The 24,591-nt window shown below is 38.4% G+C and overlaps 1 protein-coding gene across 1 annotated transcript in view; it reads right to left on the reverse strand.

Annotated features, from left to right (window-relative positions):
- Positions 1–7,076: 7,076 nt before the first annotated feature.
- Positions 7,077–24,591, reverse strand: part of plxnb2b (plexin b2b) — a 295,240-nt gene continuing 277,725 nt past the window's right edge. Inside the window, exons 29-37 of the mRNA XM_049474378.1 lie at positions 24,056–24,156; positions 22,496–22,580; positions 22,157–22,308; positions 19,650–19,810; positions 16,730–16,877; positions 15,736–15,800; positions 13,789–13,864; positions 13,595–13,669; positions 7,077–12,309 (exon numbers count right to left, since the gene is read on the reverse strand). Coding sequence (XP_049330335.1) covers positions 12,205–12,309; positions 13,595–13,669; positions 13,789–13,864; positions 15,736–15,800; positions 16,730–16,877; positions 19,650–19,810; positions 22,157–22,308; positions 22,496–22,580; positions 24,056–24,156 — 968 coding nt within the window. The 3' untranslated portion in view covers positions 7,077–12,204. The remainder of the gene's footprint in view (positions 12,310–13,594; positions 13,670–13,788; positions 13,865–15,735; positions 15,801–16,729; positions 16,878–19,649; positions 19,811–22,156; positions 22,309–22,495; positions 22,581–24,055; positions 24,157–24,591) is intronic.

Below are 24,591 nucleotides of genomic sequence, written 5' to 3' on the forward strand. Positions count from 1 at the left end.
ACTCAGCGACCGCGCGACTTTTCAAAGCCCCTCCCTCCCTGGGGCATGATTGGGTGAAATTCTCTGTGTTGAGCTGCGATTGGATAAGACAGTTAAGCTGGTAGTGAACACTTCCGGTTTAAAAGCGCGCCAACTTGCGGATGATTCAGGAATTACCAGTAACTCTCTGCACTGCTAAACCAGCACTGCTAATAACTCTGAAAATACTGTTACTGCAGGTTAGTCAGTAGCATCCAAAAGTCAGAGCATTAATGCCAAAGACTAAACGTTCCTAAACATAGATATTTTAATCAATGTTATCATTATTTATTTCTTCTATTTACAGTGTGGCTTGTTTGTGAAACCTTTAGCAAATTCTGTATTTCTTACCGATAAATTCAAAACTTCCATAGATTTCCTACGAAGTCCTAAAAGTAGAACAAATTAGTATACATGCTCATTTAATTTTTGAGGAAAATGATCCAGTGTTACATATATTTATGTAATATATATTTTTATGTAACAAACAAAAGTTAAATCATTTTCCTCCTTTTCAGCTGGGTTGATGTAGAATTTAGATTATCTATCTGCCCGAGCCCGAGCCGAACCTAATTATATTAAAGTAGAGGAAAGTCATTGTAAATTATGTTATTGTTCTTGGTCTATTTCGGTGTAATGATTGTGCAGTGCGTAGCCTTATTGCTTTTTTGAATTTCGCACTTTGGGCCCGTTCACACGAAGCTGGATATTGGTTTCTCTCTCTGTTTTGGCCTTCCGTCCACACAAAAACGGCGACTTCAGTCACTGAAAACGGAGCACTTAAAGACGCCTTTCAAGGCGGAGCCTTGTGGACAGGGAAAACTGAGCTTTCTGAAAACTCTGATGTCACACAGCGCATGTTGCCTTTTGTTTAGCATTAGCTTAGAGATTGGGAGGGGACTATTTTCTGTGCAACAACAGCGAACTCCGGCCGTATTTTTACAGCATATTTTCTCATATTTTTCTCTGACCCAACAGCGCGGAATTACCCAGTAAATTACCAAAAAGTAAATTTGTTTAGAAAGTATTTAAAATTCTTAAACCATGTTAAAATATATTAGATTAAAGGGAAATCATTCAGACATCATCCTTGTAGCCCAATTTACCAATGTTTAGGCCTGTGGATCATTTTTCAGTTTTAATCTTTCGAAGATCGGTTCTTAACAAACATTTTTCTTAAATAATAGGTCTATGATTCTTCAGTGTTGAAATTAAATAATTAAATAACATTATGAACAGATTTCGCTTATTAAAACAGCCTTATGTGCTTGGGCACATAATAACAGTTTATGGGGTGGGTCAGGTTGTGCTCGGGCAGAATGGGCTCGGGCCAGGTAGGGCTGGATTTTTTTGGACCTGATCTAAGCTCTAGTTTGATCGCTATTGTGAAACTATATGTGCAGCAATAACTACTAACTAAATATTTGTGTTTCCTTTGAAGAGTTTTTCGTCCATTTCCTTAACCAATTAATTGCTTACTTTAGGTCATCTTTTTATTGGATTAAGGTCAGGATGTTGACCATTCCAAAACATGAGCTGTATTCTTCTGTTTTCATTCTTTGTATGAACGATTTGTGTGCTTTGCAGACATCCCAAGTTGCAAAAAAATTATTTCTGAGAGGTACCACACTAAAAACTGAATGACCTGTTCTCTGCAAGAGAACATCAGAGAGCCGTTATTGATATGCGGTTGACTCCTGCGACTTAAGACCTCTGGCTTTGGGTCATTGTCTTGTTGCAGGACCCGCATTCGCTTAAGATTTAGCTCAGAAACAGATATCCTTTCAAGATGTATTAAATTCATAAGTTACAAACCACCCTAGATTAGATGAACCCACGATTTTTACAGCTTGCAATAAAAAAAAAGGAAATGGCAAAGAAGCTGAAAAGTCTGGGCACTCTACACGATCGTTTAGTTACACTCTGTTTGGCAAGTAACATAGCATTTAGACATTTTTGGAGGCAGCATGATTTTTATTTATTGCTTGGGGGATTTTAGCTATTTTGAGATCTTGTTGCACTGCTCTATCCATAGATTTTTGAAGATATTAAGGTTAGGGTTAAAGTGTTGACAATGTGTTATCCTTGATAACTGGATAAAGCTCCTTATATAAAACCTAAACACATATTGGTTAGCACTGGAGACAACTGAAGCTAGCAAATATCGTAAACTAAAGTTACTGAATAATCAGTTAATTCCTTGACTTTCAAGCATTTCAATATATGTGTTTATAATTCACTCCAAGATTCACTAAAGAAAAACTCAAACTGTTCTATTTTTTTCTTTTTCTCTCCAAATTACAAGTTTTTATTTGGGTATAATGGTTTAGCTAGATTAGCTTCTCTGCCAGCATGACTCACATGCTGTGATAGAGACAGAGAAATACACTGACATGCCAAATGTCATAGAATAACAGCAGTATGCAAACTGATCATGAAATATAACCTCAGTGCACGGCTTGGCAAGAGCCACACCTATATATGCTGTGAGGTGCTATCTTATGTATTAAGTTGAATATTTACCAGTGTGCTCATGGAGTGTGCTCATTATTGGAGGTGGAGCGAGGTCTGATAGTGGGTGCAAAAGGGGTGGGACATTTCATTTATGAAGATGTGAAGACATTTAACGTTCTTTAATCCACAGTGTTGTGTATACCGCTCGCAATACATCATAGAAGGCCAACCACAGTGAACAGTGCATTTAGTAGTAATGAATCACTGGCTAGAACTATCCGTATGAACTGACAAGTAAAATCCACAGTAGAACACACATTTCCTGGGATATAGCAAAAGTCAATGGACAGAATACTAATACCTGATGTGGCATATCAATGTATATGTGAAGAGAAAGAGAGATGGAGGTAAATGGGACTGTTAGAGTGAAGCTAGTTTCTGTAAAATTTGGCTTCAAACACAATCGCACACCGATGAGAGGCACTGGCGTGTTGCTAACACACACCCACAGCATCTGTTTGTGGTCAACCAATGCAATATTAATCATGACAACTGTCAAGTTGCTTTTTCTGGTTTTCTAGTTTAATTAAGGTCTGTGTTGCTCCTTGTGGAGATGTGTGTACATGTGCGTATATATTTGCAGTGTGTGTGTGCTCCTTGTAAGGAATATAAGTAAAAAAAGACCCAGGCTCATTAGTCTGTGTGAAGTATGAGGCTGAAGATTAATGTCATAGCTGTATTGCAAAAAAAAAAAAAAAAAACTTTTTTTGGCAGTTTTATTTTTCACACCATGTCAATATGTCACAATGAATGGACCAACAGAAATGCTCCAAAATGAGCTGGAATATTTTTTTTTAATTGAAGTTCAGTTAGTCTTCTTCCTTCTCCTGTATAGTTGCCATTTTTTTAGCATAACAGCAAAGATTTCTTTAAATGGTCTTGCATTTGTTTTGGTGTAGATTTGTTCCTTTGGTTAAATTGAGCCCTCATGTCCTGCAGAGGGGACCTCTCTTGCTCATGCTTTCTGTAGTGTTTAACCCTTTAATGGACTTGGTGTGTAGTGAAACATGATAATGAATACAAACTTTTGTTTTAAATAGCCCATCTCTGTTCATGCATTCCAAAATACAGCGCTTTTAGCAGATGCTCCCAACAGGTTTCCAATGCTAGAGATAGGGGCATTGTCCATGCAAAGAAATGGCTATTTTTACACCATTTATAAGCTCAAAGTAGCTCCAAAATGTATTTGTATAATTCTGAGGACCCTAACATTTAGAACGAGGCAGTGAGAACTTTGAAAGTGCACAGATTTATTAAAACAGGTTATTAAAAAACACAGTTTATACACACAGTACCTTGAGGTAGTTCCTCCTTCAGACATCACCATCTTGAAATTAAGTCACGATAAGTCGATAAGCCATGGAACTTTATGAATTCCAATTTTTGCTGAAAATATTTCTACATTATTAACCTATATGTTTGGACTCGTCAATGACGTAATTTTAAGATGGGCACTTATTAAAGTTCTCAGTGCCTCGTTTTAAATGTCAGGATCCTCAGAATGTTCCCAAGAAAGCTAAAGCTAAATATTATGCCCCAATCTCTAGTATTGAAAGCCTGTTGGGAGCATCGGCTAAAAGCGCTGTATTTCAGAATGTTGGGGTGAACAAAGTTTGGCTATTCGACAAAAGTTTGTACTTATTATAATGTTTTACGACACCCCAAGTCCATTTCACACTGGATTTCTCCTTTACCAGCAAGTTATTTTAAGGACTTTTAACTGTGAGACTCTCACACTCTCAATAACAGACAAGAATAAAAATATCAGATCTTACACTCGATTTTTAGACATCAGATGTCTGTCTAACAATGTGACACAAGGGATTGTAATTAATAGAATGTAATTATTCTGGTGTTGAAAGTATTTCCTGTGTTTTTTTTTTTTTTTGAGGGTGGGGGGGAGTGTGGTGGTAAATGCATATCTGGAGTTGTATCGCTCAGTTGGTTTGGTTTCACGGGAGCCCGGCTTCTCTTTGATTTCTCTCTCATGTGCTCCAAGGTTTGTTAGAGAACGTAGCACTGGCAATGACTTCTTTCATCTTTCTCACATTTATTTATTTATATCCCTCTCCTTTTTCTGTGGTTTAATTAATTTTCTTTTAGATGAACTTTTCTGGGCTGTCGCTGGGAGTCTTGGTGCAGCAGACAAGTGTTTATTCTCTAGATAACTCACTAGTTTATCATTTTAATGTGCTGTTTAAAATGGTTACTGTGGCATAAAGGTCAGTAGTCCTAGCAGCTGGAGTATTTGAGGAGTGAGTTTGAGCTTTCCATATTTTACTGTACCATGGAGTCAGCTAAAATGGGAAATCAGGTAAAATCGGCGAGGTAAGATTGTAGCATCAAAGCTTTTTAAAATCTAAGATCCAATCACAATAAGTGCTCTTATATTGTTGCTACAACACAATTTTACATGTAGCAATGGTTTTGATGGGTCTGAGTTTGCTAAGGGGGGCGAGGCAGAGCGCTAAAGGACGTATCTCAGAAAATTTGTACGATAAATAAGCATTCGAAAACATTAAAAACAGCAAATTTCGCCCAAATTAGCCCATTGTACTGAACTGCTGGCCCATTTTCGATTAATATTGTGCTGTAGCTCAAGAGGAAAGCTATTAATACTCTAACTCTCATAATTCCAAAACATTTATTCCTATATTAATTCATGTATATTTCTAAAAATATTATTAGATCTCATACATGACTTCACCTTAGTGTTTGTTGCATTCCAATAAGCACCAAGGTGTGGATTATGTACTCTATATTACTAAAGGAAGCATCAGGCTATTCATTTTACACAGTGGTGCTTGATAGTTTGTAAATCCCTTACATTTGTATATATTTCTGCATAAACAGGGCCTAAAACATCATAAGATTTATATATATATATATATATATATATATATATATATATATATATATATATATATATATATATAATGTATTTTTACAAAAATAGTAATGTTTAAATTAATTGTGATGTATTAAGTCTCTCCTACATGGAGAAATATTTGGGAATGGTATTAAGTGTTGTCCAATACACAAAGTTATCAGACCTGAAAACCAACCTATTGACTCTATACTTCACTATAATAGAAACCAAGCTATTGATTTTATACTATTTTACACATATGAATATATTATCCTCTATATTATAATATGGATACATTTATTAGATATTCTGTACTTTATATTATTTCATACTGTATGACAATTCACACCAACATCTTGATACTATAATTTATGCTCATAAAACCAGCACTAAGCTATCATCATATTATGAATATGTTATAACAATCACCAACCTGTGCTTTATATTAGTGTGTATTATATTACATTTGGATAAGCTGTTGATTTAATATTGTGTTATGTATTTAGTTTACATACAACAGCTTGCAAATATATTCTTACATCTTGAACTTTTTCACATTTTGTCACCTTACAACCACAAACTTAAATGTATTTTACTGAGATGTCAAGGGAAAGACCAACACAGTAGCACATAATTGTGAACTGGAACGAAGATTATTTTCAAAATATTTATCAAAAAAATCTGAAAAGTGTGATCAGTTGCTTTAATTGCCTAAAGTCACTTAATTAGTTAGTAGAGTCCAGCTGTGTGAAGACTGGCTCAGTGGTTTGTTAGAAAACACTAGTGAACAAACAGCATCATGAATATCAGGAAACTCACCAGACAGATCAGAAATAAAGTTGTGGAGAAGTTTAAAGAAGGATTATGTTATAAAAACATATCCCAAGTTTTGAGCATCCCAAGACATCGCCATCCACCCAAACTAAAATTGTGCAAGGACAGCACTTGCCAAAGAAGCAGACAAAAGTGGTCCATGGTCACTCTGGAGGAGCTGCAGATATGCAGGTAGATTTCTCAGGACAACTTCAAGTCATGCGCTCCACAAATCTGGCCTTTATTGAAGAGTGGCAAGAAGAAAACCACTTTTTAAAGAAATACTTTTTTATTATTAATCTTGTTCAATTAAGATTGTGAAAACATATATAATTTATGTTTCTCTTCACAATTATGTGCTACTTTGTGTTGGTCTATCACTTACAATCACAATAAACTACATTTCAGTTTGTGGTTGTAAGGTGACAAACTGTGAAAAAGAGGTATGTTCTAGAGGTACGAATACTTTTGCAAGCCACTGCATTATACTTACATATGCACCAGGCTGTTGATTACCACTTGCATTCAAACGGGCACCAAGCTTTCGTAAACACAATCAAAACTGTAATTCCACTAAATTAAATAGTAACAGTCAAACAAATTGACAGTGGCATATTTCCTATAGTGAAATGTGGGCTGTCTGAAATGTTATTAGAGCTAAACTGTGATATTATGCATTAAAAAAAAACAGTTTGTGCACAGAGTGACAGTTCCTCCTGACATTTTAATAAGAAAACGAACTCAATTCCAGGTCACATGACCGTTCGATTGCAACTGAACCGTCATGAAGATTGTTGAGGTGCCAAATGTTCATTCGAGCAAAGAAAGAGAGCGAGAGAGAAAGAGAAAGAGAGAGAGGCGATGAAATGGAAGTGTCTCTTTATTGACGTAAGGGTGCAAGGTGTGTGTTTGTCGGGCCTTGCCCCCCCACTGAGTGGCGAGCACTTCAGTACAAACAGATTATGTTCCGAGCGGCCGGGTCCGAAGGAGCCGTGGCCAGCATTTAGACTCCCGCCTTTATTCTTCTCTTTACTGCACCTTATACAGTCCCAGCTATCTTACTCTCACTTCACTACACATTCACAAGGAGAAAAGGGGAGAAAAACATCTTGATAACAGCACAACATACTGGCATTTTTTTTCCTGGACCTCAAAAATGCATAGGATTATTACACAAGAAATACAGTGTTGACAGATTTGCTTCATCTTTAATACAAAGGCATATATTATTATCATAAGGACATGAAGGAATAAAAATAACTGCACAGCAGTAAGAAGGTCATTGTAGAGTATAGATACTGTGTTTCTTTTTTTTCATACACACTATGAAATAGCATAGAAATGATAAGAGCTAAGGGGATAAACACAACAGTGGGACACACTAGAGCTAGTCAACAACCTCTGTTGCACATCCTGCTCCTCTTGAATCAGGAACAAAAGCGTAATGGCGGATGCTTTTGGAGGGAGTGAGGGGATGGATTTACATTCACCACGGCCTTGTTTAGGTCGGATCAATCAGTCTGAGATTTTTGTTCCCAGTATATGACGTCTACAAAAGTGCACACGCGCACACACACACGCACGAATCACGGACGCCCAGAAAGATATGCACGCTATAAAAACGGCCTTTAACTTCCCTTTGCTTGCGATCAACCTAATTGGCACATTGTGGCTACAGCACAAATGATCCTAGCATGACAACTGCACTTACTCACGGTCAACACCACAGCTGCAAAGACACTGCAAGCACCCTATCTCTAAAACTTGAGCCATTTCGCCACTTGATATCATCGAATAGAATTAACGATAGTAGTAGTAACACTTAATATCATTAAGGCACGTTTCGGTGAAAGAAAGGCTAAAGAAGCTTTGCGTCGAGCTATAGGGGCTTGGGTCTCCGATTCTGAACCCGAAGGAAAATAATGAAATAATAAAAGACGGAATATTGTGAGCATATTTAAAAGCACGGTGTCAGCAGCTTGCATGCAATTAAGATCAAACGCGTCTCCCGCTGCTTTCATTAAAGCAGAGGGGAATTGAGTGGGCAGTGCCAACCGCCGCGAGGCTTCTTCATTATGCTCCGCGCTGCTCGGCGACAGAGACGCCGCAGACAGACCACCGCTACTCCTTACTTTCATGAGGAATCCCACCATTCAGAGGCCAGAATCCAGCCATCTGGCAGTCAAAACGAAGGGTGGCACAAGCCCTAAAAGATGCTGCTCGAGATGCTGCTCAAGGAAAAGGCTTTAAAAAACAAACAAAAAGGATTTGAGCTGATCTAAGACCAGTTATTCCTGACCTAATTCCCAACCTCAACCCCTATAAGAATGAAAGCGAATAAAAAAACAAAAAAAAAAGCAATATTCACCAGCTTCAAAAAAGGCTACCTAAACACCTATAATACTCCAAACTTTGAGAAGGATTGCTGTATTGCAGTATTTGGTACAGACAGTATGACGTCTATAGTATGAACACAAACAATGATCTCTTAAAACAAAGGTACAAAAATGAAAAAAAAAAAAAAGTACAAAAATGAAAAGAAAAAAAAAGTACAGTTTGAATACAGATACAGAGAAGCTCATGTGCAGTTTACACACTGTTCAACAGTTTAGCTCAGAAATACCACACTGTTCATCACTGTTTAGTACCAAAGCAGCTACGCATTTAAAAGCTGCTTATTATTATTACTATGTCGACTCCCTCGCTAATGTATTAGCTGAATGCTACTCTCACAACACGTTATCTGACGTTTTAACAGCAACGATTGATCCACTTGGATACACATTACAGTATGAAATGTTTCCTTTTGACACTCATCAGCCATAATATTAAATCCACTGAATCCACTGAAGAGAATGATCTCTTTACAGTGGCTTCTGTTGAAGGGTGTGATCTCTGTATTAGGCAGCAAGTGAACAGTCAGTTCTTGAAGGTGGTTTGTTTTTGACGCATGTTGGAACAAAAATGGATGAATGTAGGGATTTGAGACACACTAAAATCAGGCAGATCTGGTGGGGTTCTGCTGGTCTACAGGTCAGTCAGATAAACATAAGGACATCCAGTGAACCAGTGACAGGGCCATGGGCACCCAGCAGTCACTGCTGTGAGATCCACGCAGGCCCCACTTCACTAAAACTAAACTAAAAGGACTTAAAGGGTCTGCTGCTAACATTCTGATAAAGTGCCAGATATCACAGGACACCTTCAGATATCTTGTGAATTCCTTGCTTTGACAGGTCAGAACTGTTCTGGCAGGTTTTAATATTATGGCTGATGAGTGTGGATCTGTTTTTGTTCAGCAGGATTAAACTAAGTGCTGAAAAATGTGAGGACCACTAGCTCTGCACCTCAGCGTGCCAAGCTACACCCCCTGCTGGACAAAAACAGATATCAGGCAAGCTTTTTAAAAAAACTTAAAAAGGGAAATTTCACAGATTCTTTAAAATGAAAGATTTGCTAGTTTAAATAGTTAACATTTAAACAGATTCATTCATCATGGTTTGGTGTGAAATTCTGGCTCTGTTTTAGAAATGTTCAGAGTGGTGCCAGCACCAGTGGAGCTATAAGTACAACCTCCAACCGTCATGCTCACCAGGAAGGTCAGTGTGACTCTACAGATATAAACTACAGGTATTCAGTCAGGTAGGTAATAAGGTGTTCAGGTAAACTGATCTTAAAGGGCAGTAGGATTGTGATTGGGATTGAGATGCCAGGCCTCGCTGTTGAGCCTTCCAGAGGACTTAATTCAGCGAAACACTGACAAAGGGAGGGAGGTGTCAACCTGATGACCCCTGTGGAGAGCTTGAGGTGTAGCGGATCATTAGAAGAGAATGGGTGAAGAGAATGGGCACCAAGTATTAGAAAGTTGATTGAGTCATTGTTTTCTGTATAATTTCACTAAATCTGACTGATAACAAATGTTTTAAATATCATTTTAAATGAATAAACAATGCAAAAGGATTTCTGTGCCCATTTGATACAATTAAGCTGATATGCCACCTTAACCCAGAGGAGCTAAGACCCTCACAGACCCTTTAAAATCTGTGTAAAGTTCCTTAAAGCACCCTATGACCATATTTACTGAATTAGTTTTGAAGATACTTCCATTTAAAATTTCTATTTCCCAATTTAGCTAAGCCAACTCTCCCATTAATTCAGCTGCTACTCAGCTGTATATACATTGCCAGTGCGCTCGGAGAAAAGCGCAGCGTCTCAGTTCCGATATATGAGCTCACAGACGCCTTGTGCTGATCGACATCACCCTAGGAATGATGAGAGAATGAAAAAGAACCATCTACACACCCAGAGAGAGCAAGGCCAATTGTGCTCTCTCAGGACTCCTGTAGCTGATGACAAGCCGCATGACCGGGATTCGACCCAGCGATCTCCCAATCATAGACCACTCGAGGCCCCAATGCTTGCTAGCTCCGTTTAAAAAATTGTTTTTTCTGCTTTGACCACTCTGTTCCGACCATTTAATAATTAAAATGCTTTAATTAAATGTTTTACATTCCATATAACTATTTCTGACCTGATTTCTAAAACAAAAACCTTTAAATACAAGTTATAAAATAGCTGTTTTATTATATTAACTATTATCATCATTACAGCATTAAATAACTGGTGATTTTGGACAGTTAATACTATTGTTATACATGTAGGCACTGCACCTTCTAGTTCCTCTACAATACTCTTTTAATTTCACACCAAACCACTTAAAATATCTGAATGTTTCTGTTTTAATCTATACGCTATAGAATTATACAGAATTATTGAAAAGTCTGTGGAATTTCCCTTTAAATGCTCTAAAGCATTTCATTTTATAGTGTTGTTCCAAGCATTGTGGGAAATAGAAAAGATTGCTGTAATCATCTCTGAAATGATTTGTCATCAACATCACATTTTGGTAACATGAAGCATAAAAGATAAAACATAACCATCATTTTATAAGACGTGCAAAACAATGTAAAAAAAAAAAATCAGCGCAAAACAGAATAATAAGCACATTTCTAAAATGAGCGTACAATTAAACAAATGTTTCAGGACACTTGAAACACTTATCTATATATATAAAAATGACATGTTTTGTGTCAGCGGACACTTATTTAGTTTAGTTTAAATGCTATTGCCTAAACAGAATCTCTTTGTGCTCAGGTTGGTCCATGTTGTTATGGTGCATTAAGAGCATGTAAAGGAAATGTGCTATTAATTACATTATTGGCTTTTCCAGTGTGTCGTCTGATGGAAGCTGACCCATCAGGCCAGCAGGTCCGCACATAGAATCAATAGAAAAATAAAATCACCACCTGCTGGAGATCCGCTCTGCTTCCTGCCAGTCAGGGTCCATCAGATGATGTTTGGTTGGACAATACATAAGTAGGTTATGACCCCAGAGTGAGCGGACATTAAAACGAACATGCTCACACTCACACACACACACGCGCGTACAAACACCCTGGGGTCATACACTGACTGTAGATGACTGGGTGACTCCCTTTGGGTCAGAAATTAGGCATCCTGTGTGTGAGCAATTAGCAGTCAGCAGTCATCTCACACTCAACACACACACACACAAAAAAATTCTCCAACACACCCCCATAATAGACACACACAGACCCACCCCCACAGATCCCCCACATATACACAGAGGCTTTATAAACACAATCAACACAAGGCTGTCCATTTAAAAAGTTATTTTCTCATTATAAAGCTTTCCGCATTAAAGACTGCACGATAAAAAAAATATATAATACAATTCTTAAAACTTCTTTTCTCTACACAGGAAGAAATTGAACATCTGATTATAGTTATAATGCTAAATACACTCTGAGGGCTGCATTCTTTTGTTCCATTTTTCTTTCTATTCCTTTCTCCAACCCCCAGAGACTTGAGCCCAACATGACCTCTGGCAGTTTGATTCCACACCAGCCTCTATCTCTCTCTCTCTCTCTCTCTGTCTCTCCGTCTCTTTGTGTTTCGGTGCGGCAGGGTTAGAGATCTGTCACTTTGTTTTCCAGCGCTGCAGCGATCTGCTGGAGCCTGAACGTCAGCTGCTTACTCTGTGCTGCAGGGTCTTCATCCAGAGATAGGACAATCTAGGTGAGGTTGAAAGGAGATAGAAAGAGAGAGAGAGAGAGAGAGAGAGAGAAAATAAAAATATCTCATGTTTCAGTGCTTTTACAGTAAATGTGTGAATTACGTGAACTTCCACATTTGTTGGACCCAGACATGCTGTACACAATAAAAATGTATATACGCTCTAAGTACATTTATTGCTATAAATACTGCCATTGTAATATCTTTACTGAAATATCCAGCTTAAGACCAGATTTTGCTGGTAGCTGGTTTCAGATGTTTTAAGCTGTTCTTTGATGGTAAAGGTGGTTGAAAAGCTGATCATCCAGGTGAAAACATACCCTTTACTTATAAGCAACTGGTTAACAGACTCTTAATCAGCACCATTGTATACTGCATTTGATTTTAATCATGCTGGTTGATCAGAGTCGTATTGCTAGCCATGCCAAATTTTTTTTTAATAATGTAATTGGAACTCAAAATAAGCACAAAAAGTCACTGGTCACTTTATTCTGATTCTTTGTCCAAATTTAAGCAAAAAAAATATTTTTCCTTTGTTCAAGTTTCACTTCACTTATTTGGGACTTGCAATTGCTTATTTAAAATAAATATTATTCAGAAAAATGTGCTTACCCCATTGGCAGATTGTTTTGCCTAATAGAAACATATACCTCTTAATTTACGTATATTTTTTCCAGATATTTTGAAGTGCATGTTCAGGTTGTTCATGCTTATAGAGCAGATAAACCAACAAAACCATACCCTATGCTGGCCATAAGCTAATCTGGTCAACTATCTTAACCTGCCTGATCGAGTGCTTTAAATTAAAAATAGGTGAATGATTGTGAACAATATGATTTAGTAAAAGTTAACAAATGTGCTCTAGGATAAACATAAAATGTATTAATATAAATGTATATTGGTATAGTTCAATAATGTGAGTTTAGTATATGGAAGTGACCTCTGACCCTGTTATGCACCAATTTTATGCAGGTTAATACAGCGTTTTTTAGCCTCCATAAGATATTATACAAGTTTTTTTCCCATTACATTTGACATGTCAATGCACTACACATGTGCACTGTAGCAAGTAATGAATTAATTCAAACAATACAATGAATTGCTAAAATAAACACTCTGAAACTGTCTGAAACTGTGACTGGTCACAACAGTGACTGCTCAGAGGTCACCTTTGTGTGTTACACAACATTCTGCAATATAAGTGTTAGTATTGCACAAATCCATAAAAATAAAAATGATTAACAGGCAATATACTGTCCACCACTGCTGTGTAGATGTTTTTACCTCTTTATAGTATTTGCTCGCATACTGGTACAGCTGATGGAGAGCCACTTGTGTGTTCAGTTTGTCTGTATGAGCCTGCAGGACAGAACAGCATTAAGATGGACCATAATCATTAAAAATATATTTTCTTTTATATTCTGTTGAACGGTATTCTGTTAAGAAAATACGGGAGAGCACAGAGAGGGCTTTCTTACCCGAGACACTTCAGCCAAGTGTGTGTTCATGTCTTGGTCACTGACTGGTACCATTACTCGGATTCCTTTGTAGTACCTGCGGGATTTACAGAATTATATTGATTGTATTAAGTGGAAGACAGATTGTCTTTTGGTGCAAGAAACTACTTTTGCTTAGTAAAGAAACATCTCAGATGTTGACATTAGACACGGTGTGCTCTATTTTAGCAATCTATAGGCGAGCCCTCAACCATGTGCTGTGTAGCTTGATTAAGGGTGTGTCAGTGTGTCTTTGCTATCATAACAATGGGAAAAGTATGCCTTGAGTGGCTCCAAATGCGCAAAAGTCATATACAATTTTTTACATTTTGGACATAATGTGAAAAAAACCCATCAGTGTTTCACTTGCTATTCCCTGCACATGTCCAATATTTCTTAGCAGAGGAAACTGAGCTGCTTAATCATGCTTGTTTATTCTGTTTATTGTTGATGTAAAAGTTTGCATAGCTGCCGACAGGCATGTGCTAAGGGTTTGTGCAATGCTGTATGTCCATGTGTGCAGTGCTCACACAGCTGTTGGCAATTTACTGCCAAGATAGCAATCAAGATCTGACTGTTGATGTCTGACTAGGTTTGTTTCAGTCAGTTTCAGTGGTGCACCTGTATTTTCCGTTGCTAAGATAGCAATATTATAATCTTGCTAAGCGCTAGCTCTTTCGCCATTCAGAGGTGAGTATTATTGGCCTATAGCCTGCTGCTAACCCCAGATAGCACTGCTGAAGCCGTATTTGCATTAGCCACTAATCACGCTAAGTGCTAGCTCTTTGGCCATTCAGTGGTGAGTATATCAGACTGTAGTCTGCGTGTTTATCGTGTTAACACAAGCTGCATGGGATAAAGCGCTAGTTTCGTTTTGGGACTAATTTTGGAGCCTCAATTTGAGAATCTGATATAAAGATTTAATTCCAATCATTCACAAGAACACCATAATTCCAGAGAACTCAGTAACACTGCTTCACAGCTAATTGCTGGGGCTTTTTTCATTTGATGAATGAAGTTATATTTATATAGAATCTTTCTAGACACCCAAGGAAGCTTTAAAATCAAGACTCTACACAATCCCTTTACACTCAGCACTTAACCAACACTCTACACTATTAAGAAGTGTGGGAGGAAACCGGAGAGAGTCTCTAGTGGAAACTCACATGGACACTCTGAGTTTAAGACCCCCATGCTGAGAGGCGGACGTGTTAACCACCAAGTCACCATGCTAACCCCTCTAGCCCACAGCTGGCATTAATCATAGTGCTAATAGATTCATAATTATCTGCTCCAGAGAGTCCTATTTAATTAGAAATGCATTTCTACAGAGACCAGACTGTAAGCTGTGATTGTGCATTTCGTCGCTGTCCTATGAAAAACACTTATCTCCATTTTTGTTGATTTTTAGTTTACTACAAATTTTGAACAGACAAACTGTCCCTTACACTGTGCCAAAATTTCTTAATGAACGGACCAAAAGAAACTCTTCAAAATGACCTGAAATAAACTCTTTTTACATTGACTTCCTGTGAAAGTTTATACGTTTTTTCTCTCTCCGGTAAAGTTGCTGTTTTGGAGAGTCAGCAATGGATGCAATTTAAAGCAGCTTCATTAGAATGCATTCATTAGAAGGCGTGTCCACAAACATCTGGACATACATAGTTTTAATCATACTGAACCCAAAGCTTATCTGGGCTCATGCTGGAGTAAAGAAGACCATCAGAAGCTCTAAATTGAATTATTGTTGTCACGCATCACCTGCCCTGTTGTGGCTCTCACCAATATGACCTCAAAAATTCATTTCACCACAGGCATCCATCATAATTAGTAAATGTCAGCTTAATACAACGTCCTGTAGAGTTGCTGAATAAGTCATCTAATAGAGCATGATCAGCTTTTTCCAGTGATTGGAACACAAAGACTTACTCATCCACCATCTTCTTGTATGAAGAGATCTCTTTTGCATAGAGAAGCTTGTTGCTGGGCGAGTCCTATAAAGGAAATTATACAACAGTTAGTTCCGACCCTGTAATGTGATTGGCTGAGAGGCGTTTTATGAGTGACATTATCAGCCGGTAATGCACTGTAACCGAAGCTACTCATGTATTACTCCACCACATACAGAGTAACGGTCAGTATTTAGTTATGTGTACATGGTTCTTTTACGTTGATAACATAGAGATGTACCACTAAACCCACTGGAGTCATTCTCCTTTGTTTTGCTTATTATATTTTCGTATTAACCCCTGGAATGTGCTTTTGGTGTCTACTTAGTTTACTACTACTTAGTCTAGTGGTAGAGCACCACAACGCACTTGCTCAATGCTCTACGTTTTCAGCGTAGCTACCCCATGCGCACTTGGCGTAAAGATCTCTTAAAGGTACAGTGTACACATAACTAAATACTGGCCATTACAACAGGTAACCTAGCAACGATGCAGCACTTTTAATCCAAACAGCACAGCTACAAACGGAGCAGCAATCGGACTATTTTAACTTGCAGAGTTTTTTTATAACCAAACAGATTGCATTTTCTCATTCTCTTTAACTTAAACTCTTTCAACAAACAGTGATTATGCAACTGTGTAATATTGTCACTGCTGTGCTGATCTACGACCGCAGCACAGCAGTGCCAATATTACACGCTATAGCACGAACCATAAACTGAGTGTATTATTTCTTAACTATTATTTTTGTTAATGTTAGATATACACTGTCAACTAACTTTAGAATGAAAATGTGAACTCTGACTAAAGTCTGCATTCTCTTTTTTTAGTCAATGGTTGATTAAAGCTTCTTTTCCCTTTTATATAAATTTGAGCCCAGATTTTGACCCCCCTCAAATCCTGTCCTCAGATAATTAACACCGGAGGCTAAATTGGCCTCGGATGAGTGCAGAAATGGAGCCCATTTGCCTCACCCTGCTGAGTTTGTGCTCCGACTTTGTGCAGGCATCCATGAAGGTCTGAGCGATCACTGATAACGAGGCATCAACCACTTCTGTCACATGGACATCAAAGATGAAATGCGGGTTCTTCAGAATGTTCACCCAGAACCTTAGAGGGAGACTGAGACAGCAAAAAAAACGAGAAGAGAAGAGAAGAGAGGAGAGGAGAAGAAGATGAAGAGATGAAGTTGAAGGAAGTGGCACATTAGCATAGCACACACTACTACACTGAGCTTTCCACACTGAGGCCCAAATGAAGCGAGCAGAAGGTCCGCACTGTATAAAGTCCCCCGACGGGCCGAGCGTCTTAATGTGGCGAGCTGTTACAATGAAGGAAGCTGTGAGAAGATTTAATGACTTGGCTTAGCCGAGCACCGCGCTGCTTATCAGCTCCTCGGATATGACGCCCGGAGCCACAAACAGAATTCTGAACACCCCTGCTATTCATCATTGACCTGAGAGTACTTTCCTACTGTACCAGGAAAATTACACATTTTAACCAACACTTGCTTTGAACTCTCACATTGGGAGCAAACAAATGGGCACTTGCTGAGCAAAAAACCTCACTACACGCTCCAACACCCACGCCAAAACCCCTCCCTCCCCAACCACACGCACACATGCACGCATAAACACACTCTAGTGGCCACAGAACACCACACATACACACAAAACCCCAACACACAAGAGACTCCACAGCCCATCCATTGCAGCGATGCCAGAGAATTACAAACAGGCCCGAAATAGCTCCTGCCTCCTGCGCTCTATCATGCGTTTTAAAGGCAAACTAATTGAGATGGGCAATTTTGGAATATATATCGGCTATCTGCATCCCTCAGCGCCGCGAGAGAGCAACAACAAAAATAAAAAGAGTGTGTAATAACAGCACAATTAAATTAACCAGGGACGTAATTACCATGTTTGTTTGGCTCTTTGGCGCATTCATATTTAATAGGGAGCGGTCTCCACTGGTTTCAAGAACAAAACAAGCGCGTGAAGTGAGCGGGGTCTGATGATATTGCTCATCATCCTCGTTTCGCATCTCTCTAACGGCCGTCAATCTCGCGCCGCGGCCACGACGACTCATCAGCGGGAATAAACAAACACGAAGCTGACGTTAATTTATGCCGCGAGGTCCCGCGAGGAGATGAGATACCCTGAATATAAAAGAGGAGGTCACACTCCTGCAGGACATGAGCGAGGAGGAGAATGCATGAGTCAGTCTCAACCAATAACAATCACAATCACACACACACATATACACACACACTTATACACACACTGTGCTAAACAATGTATCGTCTACACTGATATTGGTATCGGCCTACCGATTTTTACTTTTAGATAGGGGTGCACTGGTACGGGCATTATTGACTGATAACTCTTATTTTTTTTAAGTACATATCTGTGGATGCTGACACATAAACATTTATAACCATGTATAAAATGAAATAAGTTGCCTTTTCTTAGCTTAAAATTGTGTATGGCCTTTCATTGCACTGTTGCACACTGTTGCTCTATTTTTGGTTTGGTCCTTGTCTCTGTCCTAGCCCCTCCCAGTCTTTAGTGTTTCCACCTGTGACTGTTTTGTAGCCCTGCCCTCTGATTACTTCCACCAAGTGTGCCATGTCTAGTCTGTGTTTAAGTAGTTTGTGAGTTCTGTCTTTTGTACCCACATAACATGATTCTCATGATGTTTGGTCTGTTTATACTAATATGAGCCCTTCCAACTATCTCCCTTCTCGAGGAAATCATTTTATTATTTACTTATTATTACATTTTTATTTATTTAAGGGCCTTTATGTATAAAAAAATAAGTCTAAATAAAACACATTTTATAAAAAATATAATATATATATATATGTATATAAAAAAAACAAAAAAAAAAAACTTTCAGATTAAAAAATAAATAAATAACTGATTTTCTCCCAAAGGGAGAGTGGTTGTATCAGGTACTAGAAGGGAGACGCAGAGGTGGATGCCAATGCGAGTATTTATTTAATGAACAAAAAAAGAAACAAATCTTAAGAACATAGAAATGTGGGTAACAACAACTGGAAACAAAGAAACACAAGCAACCTGATGGATGTGGAACACACACAAGAACCGACCATGGAAAACTGAAACAAATGGGCTATAAATACACCTGGAGGGAACAGGAAACCCCTGGGGAAGGTAATGAAAGGTGGAGCTACAAACGACACAGGTGGAAGCACTGAACACAAGGATGGAGACAAGGAGAACAAAACAGAGAGCCATGTGCTAGAGAGAACATGGCTTGGAAAACAAACAAGGACATAATTATTCTCAGGAAGTGCTCAAATATTATTTGCAATTCCATCCAGGCTCTACCTGCAAATGTGGAGGTAATAAATGGTCTAGATCTACTCTAATTAACATTACAGATAAATAAATGTAATATTCTGTCATGGTTACACATCAATGTAAAAAAGTTAGCATGCTAACCTGCAAACTCAAACTCTACACCAAGGGTGGGAATGTGAGACTAGAAACACCTTATGATAACCACATAACAGTCTCATAACTATTACGTGACACATTTTTTGTGAACATTTTGATCCTGATTTATCAAAACTGTAACTGGTCTAAAGAGTTCACACCACCATAAAATGGAATGTTATTATTGAACAACCTTAATGACCAATTTAGCCTGCAGTACAAAAGAGGCATTTGTGTATCCTCATTTCAAGCCTATTGAATGAATGTTGTTGTTGCTGGTTGCTTAAGCATGCGCTAATTAATGTCATCTAATTGTCAGAAGTAGGCAAACAATGAATTTATTAATTGTTCCATGATATGAAATGAACAAATACACTAAACTAATGATGCAAACACACTCTCTAAATACACACACGCATATATACAGAATTACCTGTTCGTCTTCCAGATGTGAATGGTCTCCTCGTCCACGTTGTCGTGTTTTAAGGCCTGTTCATCCAGGAAGTCGAAAAAGTATTTAACAGCAGGCGGCACCTCAGTTCCTGAGCAGAGAACACTCCGGAAGAAGTCGTCCACAAACTGCTGCAGCGTGCCCTGAAACCAAACGCACAGAAAGCAACGTTAAAACACACACAGACACAAGTGCTGACCAGTGCAAAACCACAGTCTCTTCATATCATGTAACTGCGAACATTAAAACCCTAAAGATGACCTCTACACAGAGGAGAACGCGAAAACACACAATCTGCACAAACAACACCAGCAAAAAAAAAGGTAACCTTTCCAGGACACAAAGGATACAAAGGACACGAAGGAGACAGAAGAACCCCTTTAGGTTTAAGTGAAGACAAAGCAATTTACTTCACACACAGCAGCACACACTATATCTACACACTATTAAAGCTCTATATCCGTTATTAGATGATGCAATAATGACATGCGCTGTGCTAAAACCAATTTCAGAAAAAAACAAGACTTTAATTTAAAAAAGTAAACATTGTTTTGCTTCCATAAACGCGACATCTTGTGTCCATGAAACAATATCATGACATATTGGAAAATGATGACATTTCACTGCATGATTGTCAAGCTGTGAAAATGTCAGATGGCCATAACCCTCACAAACTCAACAGAAGGCCATGCTAATCTTTATGCCAGAGGTATCCAGCACGCTCATGCACAGCTGCCTTGAAAATATATTGATTTGCGGCGAGCGCGAGACAGACTAGAACACACACGGTCCCCGGCGAAGACTCTTCCCTTATTTACTCCGCTGTGTTTCAAACCTTCACTTAATGCAGCCTAAGGTGAAGCTTCTGCTAATTGCCCAATTTACTGCAGAGGACACATAAATACACATCAGACAGCCAATCACACAGGACTGCGTTTCCACAAACCGGCCATATAAAATTCTGACAAGCTTCGATCGCTGGAAACAATCCCTGGAGATTGCACATACGAGCAGACGCTGAAGGGCATTCATGAAGTGTGAAATGTTTGTAAGTAATCCCCATTAGCTGAGGAAAAGAAAGACTGTTCTAAAATGTAATAATAATTACAGTTCTTACAAATAGCTTATTAAAACAAGTAGACAATTCTGTATAAATTGCAGATTCTAAACTTTAGCTTATATTACTTTCAACTTGTACTACTGATGCATGTAAAAAGAATATATTTTAATATTAGTTTAATAACATATAATTTTAGTTATACAAAAACACAAACAGTCATATTTGGCAGCAAGAATAAGAAAAATTAAACATTTAAAATGTCATGGGGCCCTCTTTTAGTGATCTATAGGTATACCGTAAACCATGCACTATGCAGCTTGATTTAGGGCATGTCAGTGTGTCTTTGCTATCGTAACAACAGGAAAAGTATTCCTTGTTCAGCTAGAACATTCAAAAGGCACATACTATTTCGTCTTTATTAATCCTGAGTGTGGTTTTAAATAAGAGTCTCTTCTGCCATTCCCAAACTTTTGACTATTTTGACTAGCAGATTGCTATTTTAATGGCACAGCTCTTCTGCGCTTTTCAGCAGAGGAAACTGACCTGCTTGTTCATGCTGTGAAGGTCATAGGTGATTTAAAGGAACAGGAATGCTATTTTATTAAGATTTCAGTTTTTTGTTGATGTAAAAATTGGGTCTGTGGGGTGTACGTGCATTGAGCATGCGCAGCGTACCTGTGCTGCCAAGATAGCGATTAATGTTTGACGGTTGACTGTTGTCTGTTGTAGGTTGTATTCAGTCAGTGGCGCACCTGTGTTTTATTTTACCAAGGTAGCAATACACCAGAATTTACCTGAATACACCTCACTTCCAGACCACCACACCCATCAGTGTAGATATATTCAAAAGCTCCGTGAAAACATATTAGTGGCCGTATAGCATGTAATAGTGTAATTACAGAATGTAATTCATTGTGTAATTTCACGAATTGTGTAATTAAACATTCTAGCTAAATAACAATAAAATTAAATGTTCTAACTAATCTTGGAAGTAAAAACCAACCAACAACCCACTAACCAGACATTCATCTAACTACACACTAAGGAATTTCTGTAAGTAAGTAAGTAAGTAAGTAAGTCAGTAAGGAAGTAAGTAAGTAAGTAAGTAAGTCAGTCAGTAAGTAAGTAAGTCAATAAGTAAGTAAGTAACCCACAACCGTATGCCCATTCAGCTGTATGGGACACATACTACCTGTGTTACTACTAAAGTAAAATATGTTATGTAATATGATGTGATAATATACAGAAAAATAAATAATACAGACAAATGACATGAATAAGTCACAAATTCTCCGTTTCTTTGTTTGTTGCACCAGATTTAATGCTGGTCCTTGTTTGGATGAAACTCTACTACAACCTTGTCTCTGGATTCTGTATGTTTGATGCTGAACTTGTGTTTTTCTGGGGTGAACACAGGACTGGAGTCTACCTTGACCGAGAGCAGGCGTGTGAGATAGATCTCTGTGATGGCTTTGGTCATGGACTTGTCCTTTATGCTGCCTCTCTTGGACTTCATCTCGTCCAGCTCGTCTGCTGGTCGGACCAGATGGAACACTTTATCATCTTCCAGCAAGGCATTTCCTGTGAGGGAGGAGAAGGGATTATGTGAGCCCAGTGAGCAGGTGTCCATCCGTTTCATCTGTTTGCTACTGATCCACGGCGGTGTGTGTACATACCAGTGTATACGTGCATGCAAATCAACAACCAGTAATATTTAAATCCACAAAAATATGATGTTCTTTAAAAAAAAAAAACTGTTTCTACTTACTCTCCTCGTGGTTGTCATGGTTTTGGTAGTACGACTGCTGTGTGTGCATGAGCCTGGAGAGGACCAACGTGGCATTGTCTCGAACCTGAAAGACACACACACACATAGTATACAGACACACACACACACTAAATAAATAAAAATTGGCTTCACACAACAAAATAAACAGGGTACCACATTTAATGATTGTTTTTTTCTTTCTGACTGAACTTGCAATGTACTTACTCAATCAAAAAATAGTTATTCAAACTGTTTTTTTTTTATTATTATTATTTTTTTTTTACAATTTTCTTTTTGTACTGGATTTTATCCATTCTCATTCACCTTAAAATAGAAATACCAAGTGTAGGCTATCTTTATATATGTTAATGCTGGTCTTTTGTAGGAATTTTCCATGTGATAGATACCATAATACAAACAGTTTACCTCTCAAATAAAATATGTAAAACTGCTTAATTAACTATTATAAACTCAACAATACAACGATTGCATACAGTATTGGACAACATCCATAGAGCATTATATTACACTCTAGTGCAAAATACATAATAGTTGAGCCACTCCGGAGAAATACAGTGTACTAAAGGAGTTTCAGTGAAGTTTCTCTAGCACAGAGCAGTATTAGCATTAGCCGCTAACCGCGCTAGCTCTTTTTGTGTTCAAAGGCTAGAATATCAGACTGTAGTCTGCGTGTTTACAGTGTTAAAACAAGATACGTGGGAGGAACCGCTAGCTGACATCACCTTGGCTTGCCTGGGTTACTTAAGGTTCCTCAGTGTAGTGCTGTCGAGCGTCATTTACTAGCGCTAAGCGTTGCTAACTGTGGCTAGTGCTGCTGCTAACCACCCTGTTGAAAATATTGGAAATCTAAGCTTACTGTAAATAAACAGAAACTCTTTATTGCACTCTAGTGCAAAATACGCAATGGGTGAGCCACACCGGAGAAATACAGCGTACTAAAGGAGTTTCAGTGAAGCTTCTCTAGCACAGAGCAGTATTAGCATTAGCCGCTAATGCGCTAGCTCTTTTTGTGTTCAAAGGCTAGAATATCAGACTGTAGTCTGCGTGTTTACAATGTTAAAACAAGATACATGGGAGAAACCGCTAGCTGATAGCACTCTGGTTTGCATGGGTTACTCAAGGTTCCTCAGTGTAGTGCTGTCGAGCGACATTTACTAGCGCTAAGCGTTGCTAACTGTGGCTAGGGCTGCTGCTACCTGTGGCTAGCGCTGCTGCTAACCCTGCTGTTGAAAATATTGGAAATCTAAGCTTACTGTAAATAAACAGAAGCTCTTTATTCACCGAAATAAACAGTTTTCAGGAGAGAAATCTGTGTAGATTACTCAGTGACACCCTTGTTCCTTACTATTGTCACTTAAAGTCACCTAAAATGTGCCTTATGTATGAGAACAGACAAAAAAAGGGATATTCATTCAGACTGTGTCTTATAATATGGTGCGCCTTATAGTGTGTAAAATACAGTAGGTCTGAAATTATTAAACTTGAAGATGCCTCAGTTGAAGTTGATGTTGTGAGAGTGCTTTCAGGAGTGATACTCACGTTGTAGTGAGCTAACGTGTTAAGGCGTCTCCATCTGCCTTCTTTCTGAGAAGTCACGTCCAGGTCAGACAGAATCTGCCCCGTCGAGCCAGGACGCCACTCTGTGAGGGGCAGACAGTTCACGGTATTGAAGTGAAGCTGGAAAAAATGACTGAAAGCTCCTAATGGTGTGTTGAGTTAAAATGATAACAGTAGAAAAACTAGCTTTTACCATTTTTCTACAGAACCTGTAACACAGTCTTCTTTTCTATATTATTAGATACTATTTTTCCGTAGTCACCCTCAGTCTAGCGTGTCTTTCTCTGTTATTATGTGAGGCAGGACTAAAGGACCCAGTGCCCTTTGTATAAAGCCTGTTGCTACATCTACTCAAACAACCAGGCATACAACACTGTCAGAGCAGCAGCACTCAGCTGAGAATGCTAATCACTCAATCATGTGACAGTGCAGACACATGAGTGGCAGATATGTTATGGAAAGAGCAGCAAACTGTGGATAACCTTGTATTTCACTACTGCACGCCTCTGCCCCAGTCG

Source organism: Astyanax mexicanus, chromosome 2 (genome assembly GCF_023375975.1).
Source record: "Astyanax mexicanus isolate ESR-SI-001 chromosome 2, AstMex3_surface, whole genome shotgun sequence".
NCBI lineage: Eukaryota > Metazoa > Chordata > Actinopteri > Characiformes > Acestrorhamphidae > Astyanax > Astyanax mexicanus.